General features: G+C 37.3%; 1 protein-coding gene across 7 annotated transcripts in view; it reads left to right on the forward strand.

Moving 5' to 3' along the window:
• The window catches only part of EXOC4 (exocyst complex component 4), a 970,332-nt gene that overhangs the window by 119,571 nt on the left and 833,030 nt on the right, over positions 1-17,731 (forward strand). For all 7 annotated transcript variants that reach the window (XM_077136146.1, XM_077136164.1, XM_077136156.1 and 4 more), the window contains exon 6: positions 6,299-6,542. In XM_077136146.1, coding sequence (XP_076992261.1) covers positions 6,299-6,542 — 244 coding nt within the window. The remainder of the gene's footprint in view (positions 1-6,298; positions 6,543-17,731) is intronic.

A 17,731-nucleotide genomic window follows, 5' to 3' on the forward strand; every position in this document is an offset into this window, starting at 1 on the left:
AGCATCTCTTCATGTACCTTTTGGCCATTTGTATTTCCTCTTCTGAGAGGTGTCTGTTCAAGTCTTTTTCCCATTTTGTAATTGGGTTGGCTGTCTTTTTGTTGTTGAGTTGAACAATCTCTTTATAAATTCTGGATACTAGACCTTTATCTGATATGTCGTTTCCAAATATTGTCTCCCATTGTGTAGGCTGTCTTTCTACTTTATTGATGAAGTTCTTTGATGCACAAAAGTGTTTCATTTTGAGGAGCTCCCATTTATTTATTTCCTTCTTCAGTGCTCTTGCTTTAGGTTTAAGGTCCATAAAACCGCCTCCAATTGTAAGTTTCATAAGATATCTCCCTACATTTTCCTCTAACTGTTTTATGGTCTTAGACCTAATGTTTAGATCTTTGATCCATTTTGAGTTAACTTTTGTATAGGGTGTGAGATACGGGTCTTCTTTCATTCTTTTGCATATGGATATCCAGTTCTCTAGGCACCATTTATTGAAGAGACTGTTCTGTCCCAGGTGAGTTGGCTTGACTGCCTTATCAAAGATCGAATGTCCATAGATGAGAGCGTCTATATCTGAGCACTCTATTCGATTCCATTGGTCGATATATCTATCTTTATGCCAATACCATGCTGTTTTGACCACTGTGGCTTCATAATATGCCTTAAAGTCAGGCAGCGCGAGACCTCCAGCTTCGTTTTTTTTCCTCAAGATGTTTTTAGCAATTCGGGGCACCCTGCCCTTCCAGATAAATTTGCTTATTGGTTTTTCTATTTCTGAAAAATAAGTTGTTGGGATTTTGATTGGTATTGCATTGAATCTGTAGATCAATTTAGGTAGGATTGACATCTTAGCTATGTTTAGTCTTCCAATCCATGAACACGGTATGCCCTTCCATCTATTTAGGTCTTCTGTGATTTCTTTTAGCAGTTTTTTGTAGTTTTCTTTATATAGGTTTTTTGTCTCTTTAGTTAAATTTATTCCTAGGTATTTTATTCTTTTAGTTGCAATTGTAAATGGGATTTGTTTCTTGATTTCCCCCTCAGCTTGTTCATTGCTAGTGTATAGAAATGCTACAGATTTTTGAATGTTGATCTTGTAACCTGCTACATTGCTGTACTCATTTATTAGCTCTAGTAGTTTTGTTGTGGATTTTTCCGGGTTTTCGACGTATAGTATCATATCGTCTGCAAACAGTGATAGTTTTACTTCTTCCTTTCCAATTTTGATGCCTTGTATTTCTTTTTCTTGTCTAATTGCTCTGGCTAGAACCTCCAACACAATGTTGAATAATAGTGGTGATAATGGACATCCTTGTCTTGTTCCTGATCTTAGGGGGAAAGTTTTCAATTTTTCCCCATTGAGGATGATATTAGCTATGGGTTTTTCATATATTCCCTCTATCATTTTAAGGAAGTTCCCTTGTATTCCTATCTTTTGAAGTGTTTTCAACAGGAAAGGATGTTGAATCTTGTCAAATGCCTTCTCTGCATTAATTGAGATGATCATGTGATTTTTCTGCTTTGATTTGTTGATATGGTATATTACATTAATTGATTTTCTTATGTTGAACCATCCTTGCATACCTGGGATGAATCCTACTTGGTCATGATGTATAATTCTTTTAATGTGTTGTTGGATACGATTTGCTAGAATTTCATTGAGGATTTTTGCATCTATATTCATTAGAGAGATTGGTCTGTAGTTTTCTTTTTTTGTAATATCTTTGCCTGGTTTTGGTATGAGGGTGATGTTGGCCTCATAGAATGAATTAGGTAGTTTTCCCTCCACTTCGATTTTTTTGAAGAGTTTGAGGAGAGTTGGTACTAATTCTTTCTGGAATGTTTGATAGAATTCACATGTGAAGCCGTCTGGTCCTGGACTTTTCTTTTTAGGAAGCGTTTGAATGACTGATTCAATTTCTTTACTTGTGATTGGTTTGTTGAGGTCATCTATTTCTTCTTGAGTCAAAGTTGGTTGTTCATGTCTTTCCAGGAACCCGTCCATTCCTTCTAAATTGTTGTATTTATTAGCGTAAAGTTGTTCATAGTATTCTGTTATTACCTCCTTTATTTCTGTGAGGTCAGTAGTTATGTCTCCTCTTCCATTTCTGATCCTATTTATTTGCATCCTCTCTCTTGTTTTTGTCAGTCTTGCTAAGGGCCCATCAATCTTATTGATTTTCTGATAGAACCAACTTCTGGTCTTATTGATTTTCTCTATTGTTTTCATGTTTTCAATTTCATTTATTTCTGCTCTGATCTTTGTTATTTCTTTCCTTTTGCTTGCTTTGGGGTTAGTTTGCTGTTCTTTCTCCCGTTCTTCCAAGTGGACAGTTAATTCCTACATTTTTGCCTTTTCTTCTTTTCTGATATAGGCATTTAGGGCAATAAATTTCCCTCTTAGCACTGCCTTTGCTGCGTCCCATAAGTTTTGATATGTTGTGTTTTCATTTTTATTCGCCTCGAGGTATTTACTAATTTCTCTTGCAATTTCTTCTTTGACCCACTCGTTGTTTAAGAGTGTGTTGTTGAGTCTCCACGTATTTGTGAATTTTCTGGCAACTTCATTCCTTTATGATCCGAGAAAGTGTTGTGTTTGATTTCAATCTTTTTAAATTTGTTAAGACTTGCTTTGTGACCCAGCATATGGTCTATCTTTGAGAATGATCCATGAGAACTTGAGAAAAAGGTGTATCCTGCTGTTGTGGGATGTAATGTCCTATAAATGTTAAGTCTAGCTCCTTTATAGTAATATTCATATTCTCTATTTCTTTATTGATCCTCTGTCTAGATGTTCTGTCCATTGATGAGAGTGGTGAATTGAAGTCTCCAACTATTATGGTAGATGTGTCTGTTTCCCTTTTCAGTGTTTGCAGTATATTCCTCACGTATTTTGGGGCATTCTGGTTTGGTGCATAAATATTTATGATTGTTATGTCTTCTTGTTTAATTGTTCCTTTTATTAGTAGATAGTGTCCTTCTTTGTCTCTTTTAACTGTTTTACATTTGAAGTCTAATTTGTTGGATATTAGTATAGCCACTCCTGCTCTTTTCTGGTTATTTGCATGAAATATCTTTTCCCAACCTTTCACTTTCAACCTATGTTTATCTTTGGGTCTAAGATGTGTTTCTTGTAGACAGCATTTAGAAGGATCCTGTTTTTTAATCCATTCTGCCAGTCTATGTCTTTTAATTGGGGAGTTCAGTCCATTAACATTTAGTGTTATTACTGTTTGGATAATATTTTCCTCTAACATTTTGCCTTTTGTATTATATATATCATATCTGTTTTTCCTTCTTTCTACACTCTTCTCCATACCTCTCTCTTCTGTCTTTTCGTATCTGACTCCAGTGCTCCCTTTAGTATTTCTTGCAGAGCTGGTCTCTTGGTCACAAATTCTCTCAGTGACTTTATGTCTTAGAATGTTTTAATTTCTCCATCATTTTTGAAGGACAATTTTTATGGATATAAGAGTCTTGATTGGCAGTTTTTCTCTTTTAGTAATTTAAATATATCATCCCACTGTCTTCTAGCTTCCATGGTTTCTCTTGAGAAATCTACACATAGTCTTATTGGGTTTCCCTTGTATGTTATGGATTGTTTTTCTCTTGCTGCTTTCAAGATCCTCTCTTTCTCCTTGACCTCTGACATTCTAACTAGTAAGTATCTTGGAGAACGCCTATTTGGGTCTAATCTCTTTGGAGTTCGCTGCACTTCTTGGATCTGTAATTTTAGGTCTTTCATAAGAGTTGGGAAATTTTCAGTGATAATTTCTTCCATTAGTTTTTCTCCTCCTTTTCCCTTCTCTTCTTCTTCTGGGACACCTACGACACGTATATTTGTGCGGTTCATATTGTCCTTGAGTTCCCTGATACCCTGTTCAAATTTTTCCATTCTTTTCCCGATAGTTTCTGTTTGTTTTTGGAATTCAGATGTTCCATCCTCCAAATCACTAATTCTATCTTCTGTCTCTTTAAATCTATCATTGCAGGTATCCATTGTTTTTTCCATCTTTTCTACTGTATCCTTAACTTCCATGAGTTCTGTGATTTGTTTTTTCAGTTTTTCTATTTCTTCTTTATGTTCAGCCCATGTCCTCTTCATGTCCTCCCTCAATTTATCGATTTCATTTTTGAAGAGGTTTTCCATTTCTGTTCGTATATTCAGCATTAGTTGTCTCAGCTCTTGTATCTCATTTGAACTATTGGTTTGTTCCTTTGATTGGACCATATTCTCAATCTTCTGAGCGTGGACCGTTATCTTCTGCTGCTGGCTTCTGGGCATTTAGTCAGATTTCCCTGGGTGTCGGACCCAACAAGGTTGTAAGATTTTTCTGTGAAATCTCTGGGTTCTGTTTTTCTTATCCTACCCAGTAGGTGGCGCTCGTGGCACACATTTGTCTTACGTGTTTCGAATGGATCCCCTCCCGGTCACTGATCTCCGCGGACTGGAGATTTCCGATCCAATTCTCTCCGTTGGTTCAGGGACAGCGCGTGGTGTGGGCGTCAGCCGCCACGGCTTGAAGAGACCCTGTGGCTGGTCGCCAGTCGCAGCGGGCCCGGGGAATTCCCTACCGCACCAGGAAGCCGCCCGCAGGGGAAGGCCACCGCGGCTTGGATAGCCCTCTGCTCCGAGACTCGTAGCCGCAGACTCGAAGCCGAGACTTGAAGCCTCCCGCAAAAGAGGGGCGCCGGCCGCCTTGGCTTGGGAAACTTGCCTCTCCGAGACTTTCAGCCGGCCCGGGAAGGAGGGAGGGAGTAGCTCCGGCTGCCGCAGTGCCACTGCTCGGGAAATCGCGCGCCGCTCGGGGATCTCACCGCAGCCGAATCTCGCAGTCAGACTAGCTAGTCCAGACTGGGGTATGCTGTGTGTCCATTCCCTGCTGTAGCCCTGAGAGCTGTTCTGCACTGTTTCAGTTCACCTAGTAGTTGCTTTGGAGGAGGAGGAACTAAGACGCACGTACCTTACTAAGCCGCCATCTTGACCCCCCCTCTGTTTCAAATTTTTGACTCAGAACTGGGACTTACTCATAGATAACTTATGCCTTGGTATAGTGAAGAAAACCCTTACTTGCTTTTGAGCCATAGGAACTTTTATAGTGTACACTTATATTTCCTCTCCCATGCTTACAAGCTTTATACTTTTACCTTTTGGAAACTATGATTATCCGAGAGAAGCACTTTTGACATGATGGGTATATAAAACTTGAATTCTGGAGAGCAAGTACAGAGGCAAGAAGAAACTTTCTTCTTCTATTCACGTGTTCACACTAAGGCCTGCGGCAGTGTACAGGACCCAGTCCAAACCATGCTCAGGGACCACCAAGACTCAGGAAGATTGACTCGGCGGCTCGCCAGGCACTTAGCCTGCTTCTTATTATTGATGGGAATGATTTGAGGCATATAGCTGTTATCTTGTGATTCTTACATAGTTTCTATGTAAATATAATTTAGTTAAGATTTAATAAAAATTCTTCTCTGATTCCTTTAAGGGAGTTATGGAAAGCAGAGAACCCATTCATAAGATACTCTTTTTTTCTTAATATGTATTTTTATTGACAAATCTTCACAGACATACATTCCACACATGGTGTACAATCAGTGTCTCACAGTATCATCACATAGTTGTGTATTCATCACCGTGATCATTCTTAGAACATTTGCATCACTCCAGAAATAGAAATAGAAATAAAAAGAAAAAAGAAAAAACTTACACATACCATACCCTTAACCCCCCCCCATTGACCACTAGTATTTTAACCTATCCCATTTTTTTATCCCTTTTCCTTCCTTTTATTTTTGTATTATCCATATTTTTTTTACTTCTCTGTCCATAGCCTGGATAAAAAGAGCATCAAACACAAGGTTTTCTGGATCACACAGTCGCATTGTAAAAGCTATATGGTTATGCAGTTTTGTTTTCAAGAGTCAGGGCTATTGGAACACAGCTGTACAATTTCAGTTAGAGCTTCCCTCCAGCCACTCCAGTACACCATAAACTAAAAAGGAATATCTATATAATGCATAAGAATAACCTCCAGGATAACCTCTCGACTTTGTTTGAAATCTCTCAGCCACTGAAACTTTTTTTGTCTCATTTCTCTCTTCCCCCCTTTTGGTCAAGAAGGCTTTTTTTAATCCCATGATGCCAGGTCCTGGATCCTCCCGGGATTTCTATCCTATGTTGCCAGGGAGATTTATACTCCTGGGAGTCATGTCCTTCGTAGGGAGGAGGGCAGTGTCCTCTCTGTTTTTGAATTTTTAAATAGATTGTGTGTATATTTTTTTGTTTACTTTTCAGTGAGGGAGATAAACGTGCAGGAGATCAAAGAGGATTTGGAATTGGATCCAGAGGAAAACAGTACCCTTTTTATGGGTGTTCTTATTAAGGGATTGGCCAAACTGAAGAAAATCCCAGAGACAGTTAAGGCGATCAAAGAACGCTTGGAGCAGGAGCTAAAGCAAATTGTGAAGAGGTCTACAACTCAGGTGGCAGACAATGGCTATCAGAGGGGAGAGAACCTCGCTGCAGAGAACCAGCCAAGGTAGTTGGGGGTGCATTTCATGTTTCTTTGGTTTATTAATTATTCATTTTCTTGGGTGAGGGGGTAAGTAAATATTATCTTCTGTTGTTGCTTTTTTCTTGAATGTGGTATACTATAGTCCATATAAACTCCAATTGGTAAAAGCTTGACTGGGCATAATCCAGCTGTCTGCTTTTTGATGTAGTTGAGAAGTTTAAAGCACATTGTCCATACTCAAATAAATGAATGAAAGAACATAGCTTTGGACATGCACTAAGTACTAACCTGTTTTCAAGGCGATTTGTATTTATTATCTCATTTAATTCCTACTACAGTTTTATGAGCTAGCCATTTGTACCCACTTTGTACAGTTAGGGAGACTGGGGCCAGACATTAAGTAGCTCAAGGTCACAGAACAAATAAATGGCTGGTTCTGAAGTTGAATACATGTCTATTTAATTCTTAAGTCCCTGGTCTTTTTTTTCCTCCATGCTTTCTTCTCTAATGAGTGATGATATTAGCCAAAGCTCAAACCAGTCTCAGGAATTCCTGTACACTTACCACAGCTAACAGGATTTGGATTTCACAATTCTTGCTTTATAAGGGGAGAACTAAAATTGTACTCAGCTCCTATCTCTGTCTGTGGATATCGTATAGACATTGGGAGTTCATGTTCATCAAACCAGATTTTAGGACATTGTAATGTTGAGACTGGCAATGGCACAGATATTGAAATTGGGGCTCTCCTGGAAAACCCAACATTCACTGTAAATGGATCTTTATTTCTTCTTTCACTCCCTTGTGTCCCCATTCACGCCCCCAAACACACACACACTCACTAGACTTGTACAAGGAAGAAATTTGTTTGGCATAGGAAAAAGGCCAATGGAAACTACAGTTTAATGTGAGAACATAGGGTCTTCCATTTTATGAGTTCCTTAGAGGTGATAGTGTGTAAAGAGGGTCATTGTTTCCTGTGACATCTTGTTGGCATACTATTAAAGAAATCCTACCATTTGTACTTAGGGCTTTTATTTTTAAAGAAGATAAGCACATTTAAAAAGTAAAATAGCAGTAGTTTATTTAGCATGAAATCTTCCAGACTTTATTTTTTTTTAAACTTTTTTGTTGTATAACATAACATGTGTACAAAGAAAGAAAGAAAAAAGCAATACTCTTCAAAGCACTCTTCAACAACTAGTTACAAGACAGATCCCAGAGTTTGTCCTGGGCTACCATACCATCAACTCAAATTTTTCCTTTTAGGTACTGCAAAATATAGGAGGCCAGAAGGAATAAATATTTTTTTTTTATCACCACAACCGACTTTTTTTTTGGTGAAAAATAACATATATACAAAAAAGCAATAAATTTCAAAGCACAGCACAACGATTAGTTGTAGAACAGATTTCAAAGTTTAGTATGGGTTACAATTCCACAATTTTAAGATTTTACTTCTAGCTGCTCTAAGACACTGGAGACTAGATTAAAGGCCCTCATTATTATTCTGAGCTCCCTGTATTTCAGTTGTTCAAAAGAGCTATCCAGACAGGTTGAGTTAGATTATGTGCTACAGAAAATTTAGGTTCCAGACAAAATAATCCTTTCTCCCTTTGATTTCAAAGAATAGACACAGTTCTAAAATATAGACAGTCTTCCTTACTGCTGTGTTCTGAATTACCTTAATCCTGGCCTGACTGGCTTCATTCTTACCTCTAAATACCAGATTATAAATACATAAAACATCTTCTCAAAACCCACAAATAGGGCATTGCAACGGTGCTTCAGTGGCAGAATTCTTGCCTGCCATGCTGGAGACTATGTTCGATTCAAGCAAACCCATGCCAAGAAAAAACAAACAAACAAAAAACCCAGAAATGATAATTACTGGTCTGGACTAAATGTATCTGCTATAAGAGTTTATAGTCTAGGCCCCTGTTTTCTTATAAGCATTTTCTAAAGGAGACCATACAATAGTTGTTTTTTTGTTTCTGGCTCATTTTGTCTTACCATATGTCCCACAGGTTCATTCAAATAGTTACATGCCTTACTCCTTTGTTCCTTTTGTAGCAGTACACTATTTGATCATATGTATCCTCCATCTTTTACCAACCTACTTCTCAGTTGGTGTATCCTTCAGCCACCTGCATTCCTTAGGCATCATGTATAGTGATCAAAGTCCCCAGTCAACACTCTCAATTTTAGATAATTTCATTGTTCCCAAGAGAAAGATAATAAACACACCCTCACCAAAAAGGAAATATAAACCTCCCCTTAACTCTTGTCCCACCCCCCACTATTTATCCATGCTGTTGCTGTGGTACTGCTGATGTTTTCTGTTAAACATAGCCCATAGCATGCAATAGCAGTTTTCTCCCTGTACCTGGACTTAAACACTCTTTGTACATGAATCATACCTTTGAAGTAGTTCGTGCAAGAACTTGTTTATATTTCAATCATGCTCACCTTCAATATGTTTACATATAAACCCACTAGAGAACTGCCGTCACTTCTACCTATTCCCTTACATTTGAGTTCAACCTCATTAGCTAACCGTTCACCGATCTCTAGTTTTTATGTATCTCTAAGTCCTCTATATTCTATATTATAAGCTCTGATTTTACCTTTGCCATGGTCATAAAAGTGGAGTCATACAGTATCTACTTTTTTTGTGTCTGGCTTATTTCACTCAGCATTATGTCCCCAAGGTTCATCTATCTTGTCATGTGCTTCATTCAGGATGTCATTTCATCTTACTGCTGCATAATATTCCTTCATATGTATATACCACATTTTGTTGATCTACTTGTTTTTTGATGGGCATTTGGGTTGTTTCCATCTTTTGGTGATTGTGACTAATGCTGCTATGAACATCAGTGTACAAATGTCTGCTTGTGTCACTACTTTTAGCTCTTCTGGGTATATACGAAGTAGTGCTATTGCTGAGTCATAGGGCAACTTGATATTTAGTTTCCTAAGGAACTGCATACAGTGTTCCATAGTGGCTGTACTATTATACATTCCCACCAGCAGTGCATAAATGTCCTGATTTCTCCACATCCTCTCCAACATTTATAGTTTCCTAATTGTTTAATAGCAGCCTTTCTTATAGATGTGAGGTGGTATCTCAATGTTGTCTTGATCTGCATTTCCCTTATAGCCAGTGAAAATGAGCGTCTCTTCATATGCTTTTGAGTCATCTGTGTTTGCTTTTCAGAAAAATGCCTATGCATGTCTTTAGCCCATTTTATAATTGTTTGTTCTTTTGTTGTTGAGTTGTATGATTTCTTTATGTACACAGGATATCAAACCTTTCTCCGATGTTTGATTTCCAAATATTTTCTCCCATTAAGTTAAGAGACTCTCTTCACCTTTTTGACACAGTCTTTTGAGGTATAGAAACATTTGCTTTTGAGGAGTTCCCAGTTATCTATTTTTTCTTTTGTTGCTTGTGCTTTAGGTGTAAAGTTTAGGAAGCAGCCTCCTATTAGTAGGTCTTGAAGATGTTTCTCTATATTTCCTTCTACAAGCTTTATGGTGCTAGTTCTTACATTCAAGTATTTGATCCACTTTGAGTTAGTTTTTGTATAGGGTGTAAGATAAGGGTCCTCTTTCATTCTTTTGGCTATTTATATCCAGTTCTCCCATGTCCATTTATTGAAAAGATTGTTTTGTTCCAGTTCACTGGATTTGGGGGCTTTGTCAAAAATCAGTTGACCATAGATTTGATGATCTATTTCTGAACTCTTGATTTGACTCCTTTGGTCAGTGTTTCTATCTTTGTGCCAGTACCATGCTGTTTTGACCATTGTGGCTTTATAATAAGTTTAAAGTAAGAAAGTGTTAGTCCTCCCGTTTAGTTTTCCTTTTTTAGGATGCTTTTAGCTATTCGGGGTCTCTTTTCCTTCCAGATGAATTTGGTAGCTAGCTTTTCCAGGTCTTCAGAGTAGGTTGTTGGAATTTTGATTGGTACTACATTGAAACTGTAGATCAATTTGGGGAGAGTTGACATCTTAACTATATTTAACCTTCCTATCCATGAGCAGGAAATGCCTTTCCACCTATTTAGATCTTCTTTGGAATCTTTTAGCAATGTTATATGGTTTTCTGTGTACCAGTCCTTTACAGCCCTCATGAATTTCATTCCCAAGTACTTGGATTTTTTTAGTTGAATGGAATTTTTTCCTTAACTGACTCCTCAGTTAGGTCATTGCTTGTGTATAAAAAGGTTAATGATTTTTGCACATTAATTTTATTTTCTGTCACCTTGCTGAATTTATTTATTAGCTCAAGTAACTTTGTGGTAGATGTCTGAGGATTTTCCAAGTATAGTATCATGAATTATATTTGGAAATCAAACATCGGAGAAAGGTTTGATATCCTGTGTACATAAAGAAATCATACAACTCAACAACAAAAGAACAAACAACCCAATTATAAAATGGGCTAAAGATATGAATAGGCTTTTTTCTGAAGAGCAAATACAGATGTCTCAAAAGCACATGAAGATATAATACATGTATATATTATAATAACTGTCAAATGGCAGTTTTACTTCTTCCTTTCCAATTTGGATGCCTTTTATTTCTTTGTCCTGCCCTCTTGCTCTAGCTAGAACTTCTAGTGCAGTATTGAATAATTGTAGTGACAGTGTGCATCCTTGTCTCATTCCTGATCTTAGGCAGGAAGCTTTCAGTCTCTCTGTTGACTATGATGCTGTCCATCAGTTTTTCATATATGCTTTTTATCATATTGAGGAAATTACCTTTGATTCCTATCTTGTGAAATGTTTTTACCAGAAAAGGATGTTGAATTTTGTCAAATGCTTTTTCAGCATCAACTGAGATGATCATGTGATCTCTCCCTTTCGATTTGTTACTGTGCTTTTTTACGTTAATTGATTTTCTTGTGTTGACCCATCCTTGCATTCCTGGTATAAACCCCACATGGTCATGGTCAGTAATTCTTTTAATGTGTTGTTTGATTCGATTTCCTAGTATTTGGTTAAGAATTTTTGCATCTATGTTCATTAGAAAGATTGGCCTGTAGTTTTCCTTTCTTATGGCATCTTTACCGAATTTTTGATGATATTGGTTTCATAAAATGAATTAGGTAGTATTCCTTTTTCCACAATTTTTGGAAAAGTTTGAGTAGGATTGATGTTAGTTCTTTTTGGAATGTTTGATAAAATTCCCCTGTGAAGCCATCTGGCCCTGGGCTTTTCTTTCTTTTTCTTTAAGAATTTTAATGACTAATTGAATATCTTTACTTGTGATTGGTTTGTTGAGTCTTCCATTTCTTCCTGAGTCAGTGAAGCTTTTTTGTGTGTTTCTAGGAATTTGTCCATTTTCTCTAAGTTGTCTAGTTTGTTAGCATATAGTTTTTCATACTATCCTCTTATGATTTCTTTTATTTCTTCAGGGTCTGTGGTAATGCACCCTTTCTCATTTCTGATTTTGTTTACATCCTCTCTCTTTTTTCTTCCTCAATCTTGCTAGTGTCCCATCAATTTTATCGATTTTTCTCAAAGAATCAACCTTTGGTTTTATTTTATTGATTCTTTGTATTCTTCTTTTGTTCTCCCATTCATTAAACTCTGCTTTAATGTTTATTATTTCTATTCTTCTGTTTGCTTTTAGTGTTAGTTTGCTGTTCTTTCTCAAGTTCCTCCAAGTGAGCAGTTAAGTTCTTGATTTTTTCTTTTTCTTGTTTTTTAATACAGGCATTTAGGGCAATAAATTTCTCTCTTAGCACAGTCTTTGTTGCATCCCATAAGTTCTGATATGTTGTATTCTCATTTTCGTTTGTGTCCAGATAGCTACTGATTTCTCTAGCAATTTCTTCTTTGACTCACTGGTTGTTTAAGAGTGTGTTATTTACTCTCCATATATTTGTGAAAGTTCTCGTACTTGGGTGGTTATTGATAACCAGCTTCATTCCATTGTGATCAGAGAAAGTGCTTTGAATAATTGCAATGTTTTTAAATTTAAAAAAACCTGTTTTGAACCCCAACATATGATCTATCCTGGAGAAAATTCCATGAATATTAGAGAAGAATGCATATCCTGGTGTTTTGGGGTGTAATGACCTTAAGGTCTAATTCATTTATCAAGTTGTTTAACTTATCTGTTTCCTTGTTGATCTTCTGTCTGGTTGTTTTATCTATAGAAGAGAGTGGTGTGTTGAAGTCTCCTACTCTTATTGTTGAAACATCTAGCATTTGTCTCATGTACTTTGAAGCACCTTGATTGGGAGCATAAACATTTATGATTGCTAATTTTTCTTGGTGAATTGTTCCTTTTATTAACATGTAGTGTCTTTCTTTGTCTGTTATGATATCTTTACATTTAAAGTCTGTTTTGTCTGATATTAGTATAGCCTCTCCTGCTTTCTTGTGGTTACAACTTGTGTGAAACATCTTTTTCCTTCCCTTCACTTTCAGTCTGTTTCTATCCTTGTATCTAAGGTGAGTCTTTTGTAAGCAGGGTATAGTTGCATTATATTTCTTAATCCATTCTACCAATCTGTATCTTTTAATAGGTAAATTTAGTCTGCTAACATTCAAAGTTGTTACTGAAAATGCATTTCTTGAATCCACCATCTTATCTTTTGGATTTTATTGTCAGATCTAAATATTCTTTCCCTTCTTTCTCTTTTTACCCTTTAAATTACTGGTACTCTTCAATTCTGTGTCCTTTTCCATTCCTTCCTTTCCTGTCTTTTTTGTTTGTTTGTTTTTCAACTGGCAGAACTCCCTTTAGTTTTTCTTCTAGGGCTGGTCTCTTGTTGACAAATTCTTTCAGGATTTATTTGTCTGTGAAAAATTTTAATCTTGCCCTCAGTTTTGAAGGACAGTTTTGCTGGGTACAGTATTCTTGTCTTGAAGTCTTTCTTTTTCAGGATTAAATATATCATACCATTGTATCCTCGCCTCCATAGTGCCAGTTGAGTAGTCTGAACTCAGTCTTATGTGGTTACTCTTGTATGCAGTAAATTGTTTTTACTTGCCACTTTCAAGATTTTCTGCTTCTCTTCAACATTTGACAGACTGATTAGTATGTGTCTTGGGGAAGGCTGTATTTGGAATTATTCTATTTGGAGTCCACTGAGCTTCTTTGACTTGCATATTTATGTCCTTTATAAGGGTTGGGAAGTTTTCCACCATTATATCCTCAACTAATCTTCCTAGTTCTTTACTCTTCTCTTCTTGTTCGAGGGCACAATGATTCTTATATTTGCATGGTGTGTTTTGTCCTGAGATCCAACTCAAATTTTTCCATCTTCCCATTTGCTGTTTTGAGTTTTTGAAATCTGTTGTCCTATCCTCTGGTTCACTTCTTCTTTCTTCTGCCTCTTCAAAACTGCTGTTATATGTCTCTAGTATGTTTTTTTTTATTTGGTCTGCAGCATCTTTAATCTCTGTCATATCTTCTGTTTTTGTATTTCTGGTTTCAAATTCTTCATGCCCTCCTAATGTCTTCTTAATCTCCTTTATGAATTTAGCCATGCCATTGATTTTATTTAGTAGAGTTATAGGAACATCTTTGATTAGTTCCAACGTCTCTGTCTCCTTTGGTGTTTTAATTTGGTTGTTCAGCTGAGCTATATCTGTCTGTATCGTGATATGCTTAATGATCTTTTGCTGTCTTCGCAGCACATAAATATCTTGATTGGTTTACTTTGGAAGTTGATTCCCTTTAATATTCTAAGGCCTTGAATTTGCTGGATGGATGTGGAGCGGGATGTAGGATGTGGGGTGGCACACAACAGCGTGGTGATGCATTTCAGTGCAGATATAAGCATATGTTGGGGATGCTCCGCTGATGTCTATGAGTGTAGGCACCCAGCGGCGGGAGGATGTGGCTGTGGGGGTGCATGGTTATGGTGGGTGGGACCCTGGTGTGCACTGGTCTAGAGTGTGAAATATTTTTCATGCGTGTGTACAGCTCAGGGCAACAGGTTGCTCTTCAATCTGTGTGGGCTGGGGACGCATATGGCACTGCTGCACAGGTCAGCACTTGCCCAGGGCTTGGGGGTGTGTCTGGGGGTCATGTGCATGCACAGATCTGGGAGGACCATAAGCTGATGTACATGTGTGCAGTGCTCAGGAGAGACAGGGTTGGGTTGCACGACTATGGTCCAGGGGCAGATGTAACCTGAGTACAGAGGTAAGCACCCGTGGCCTTTTTGTGCTCTCAGCCACCTGTAGAGGGCAGGGATGGAGAGATGAGAGGAGGGTGAGACTGCACTTGCGCAGGAGAGGTGTGTTGGGCAGAGGCAGGTGTGCATGAATTGGGTTCTGGAGATGGGGTGGGTATTGCATGAGGGGTTGACAGGGTGGGGTCGCTTGGAGCATCAGTGATGGGTTTCTGGGGTATGGGGTGGGTTGCAGGATTACGCCGATGAGGGTAGTGCATTCAAGGGACACAACTTGGCTTACTTCCTATTCTCCATCTCCCGTATTTGGACTTCTGTGTGAGGCTGTTTGTACCAGCCAGATGGTCTCCAGTTCTCTGCTTCTCAGTTCCTCAGCCTTTGCTTCCAGGGCCTACCTGTGTGGTGTAGAAGATCATCCCAGGTCACTTAAACTCTGGAATTGACACCTCAGTTGCCTTCCTGTCCTTCTCTAACTGTTCCTTGGGGCCGGGGTGAACTCAATGTATCCTATTGCGCCATTTTCCCGGAACTCCTTGTAAATTTCTTTCCTTTTTAAAAGAATGTTAATATTTTTCTATTTAAGTTTTTTATTTTTTTGTATAACTAAATAACATTGATTTAATATATATTTGAAACACTTCAAAAATTCTTTCCCTGTAAATGTCACTTGAAAGTACTATGGTTGGTAAAGTAAACTATCCTCCACCCCTTTCCTGCCAAGAATGTTTCAGACTAAAAATTTTGGTAAGCGTTAGTTTTGGAATCTAACTGACCTGTGTTTGACACCCAGGCTATAATTTCAGAAAAGTAGTACCGATCTTACAGGGTTGGTTGCTTTAGATGAAATTACATGTTTATGCTGCTTAATGGAGTGGAATCGGTAAGTACTACTACATAAACATATGCATACATACATACAAATGTACATATATGTACACGTGTGTATATATACACATTTATTTATTATTTGTCCGTTTTTCTATTTCATTGTTCTTTGATCAGTTGCACTTTTATCTAGAGAAGCTAGGGAATGGTTCCTAAGTTGGACTTTTCTTCCTTGTTTGTCTGGTGCCTGGATTTCAGTGATGACTTTTGACTCCTTATTAGCAGACACTCCAAAATTCTGATATACTATTTGCCCCATTTCTGTGAATCCCCAGATGAATACACTGAACTTTCATAGAGAAGTAACATTTCAATAGTTTGTACTGGAAATGAAATGAATGGGCACATATCAGTAACTTTCTATAGATCTCATCACAATCCCCTTAAAAGCTCTGTCTTTTCTTCTCCATTCCCTAAGCCACTTATAAGAATTCATAAGTGGAATTTACAGCACTAGAAATGGAAATTCAGCACACTTTCCCAGGAAATAGTAAATGCTTCTCTCCCAGGAATTAGTCAATAGGAGGGTTCTCCCTCCTCCCCCCTTTAAGTTTTGCTTTTTGTCACTATTTATTTAAAAGGCTTTTATGGGCAGAATATATTGGACACTAACAAGTGAACAAGCTTTTTGTGTTAGTTTCATGTCTGTAACATCCCATTTTGTAAATAGTACAACCCTGAAATTTTGGAACCAAGCCCTTTATTATCAAATAAAATCATGTACGAAAGCATATATTTGTGATCATCCATTTTCTTTTGAAGATCAATGATTAAATTCTTGGGTTAGGATTCTAAATGACTTAATTTTGAGCCAGTCTTTGGTGGTTATGTTCTATCAAATGTTTAAAACATTTTCCAGAATTAATTCCCTTGTAACCTCCATTCAAAAGATTTTGGCAGGGCAGGCCACGGTGGCTCAGCAGGTAAGAATGCTTGCCTGCCAAGCCTGAGGACCCAGGTTCGATTCCCGGTGCCTGCCCATGTAAAAAAAAAAAAAAAGTGTTTGGCATTTTTCTTCTAAAAATTTCAAATTTTAGAAGGCATATTGTTAGATTATTCTTTGAAGCTTGCATGGTGCTTTGTGTGCATGAGATATTTTTTGAGAGGGTGTTTGTGGTATTTACTTTAGAAAGGTGTAAAATCACAATACTTAGCATTATTATTATTATTATTTTACCATTCAAAGAATCTTATGACTAAAGGTGCAAGAATCTGTTTTTCTTAAATAAAGTTGGAATATAGGGAAAAGAAACAGGAATCCTCCCTCCTCAACATATATATTTTCTTTTGCTATACCCCAATGAAGTAGTCTGTTCCAAAATATTATCGTACAGATGGTGCTTTAAGGCAAGATTCTAGTACGGTATCTTTCCCTATAAGTTTTATTGTTAATCATCATCTTGCTAAGTATATTTTGCTTTGGATACATTATAGGCTGGCTTTCCTTTGCTTTTTTTTTTTTCTTTTTTTGCATGGACAGGCTCTGGGAATTGAACCCGGGTCTCTGACATGGCAGGCTAGAATTCTGCCACTGAGCCACCGTTGCACCACCCTCATTTGCTTTTATGTAAAGAGAATTAATGTGTGTGCTGTTTAACTAGAATTGTAGAAGGAACCAGGCTAGAGAATACTGTCTTACTTTTCGTTCCTGTAGAGTTAGAATACTTTTGCAGTATTTTGTGGCCACTTATTAATTTGTTATATTATCTGTTATCATAATAGGAGAAATGTTTTGTCTTTTCTGTTCATTAATTTATTATCTGTTGTGCCCCACTTCTTAATTTATTATCAGTTGGAATAATAGGAGAAATACTTTGTCTTTTCTGTTCATTTGCAATCTAGCTACCATCTATAAGCCACCAGTTACTACTAAAAGAAAATATTCAACTACCATTGTTGCCAGTTTGATAAACATTATTAACATCTGTCTGCCTTGCTAATCTGTAAGAACCACATGTTACCTATAATTTCCCCAGAAGGGCAAGGTAGCACCTTCAGTTTAAGATGATGAAGGCCTGCAGCCTTTGCAACTCACAGCTAATTAACTTCCGCTGCCTAATTGTTGATTTTTTTCCTAAATCTAGCTTATGAGCGTTTTCATATCATTTTTTTCATTTTTGAATTGCAGTAAATTCTAATATTTTTTATTCACTTCACTTTTTTATTAT

Source organism: Tamandua tetradactyla, chromosome 1 (genome assembly GCF_023851605.1).
Source record: "Tamandua tetradactyla isolate mTamTet1 chromosome 1, mTamTet1.pri, whole genome shotgun sequence".
NCBI lineage: Eukaryota > Metazoa > Chordata > Mammalia > Pilosa > Myrmecophagidae > Tamandua > Tamandua tetradactyla.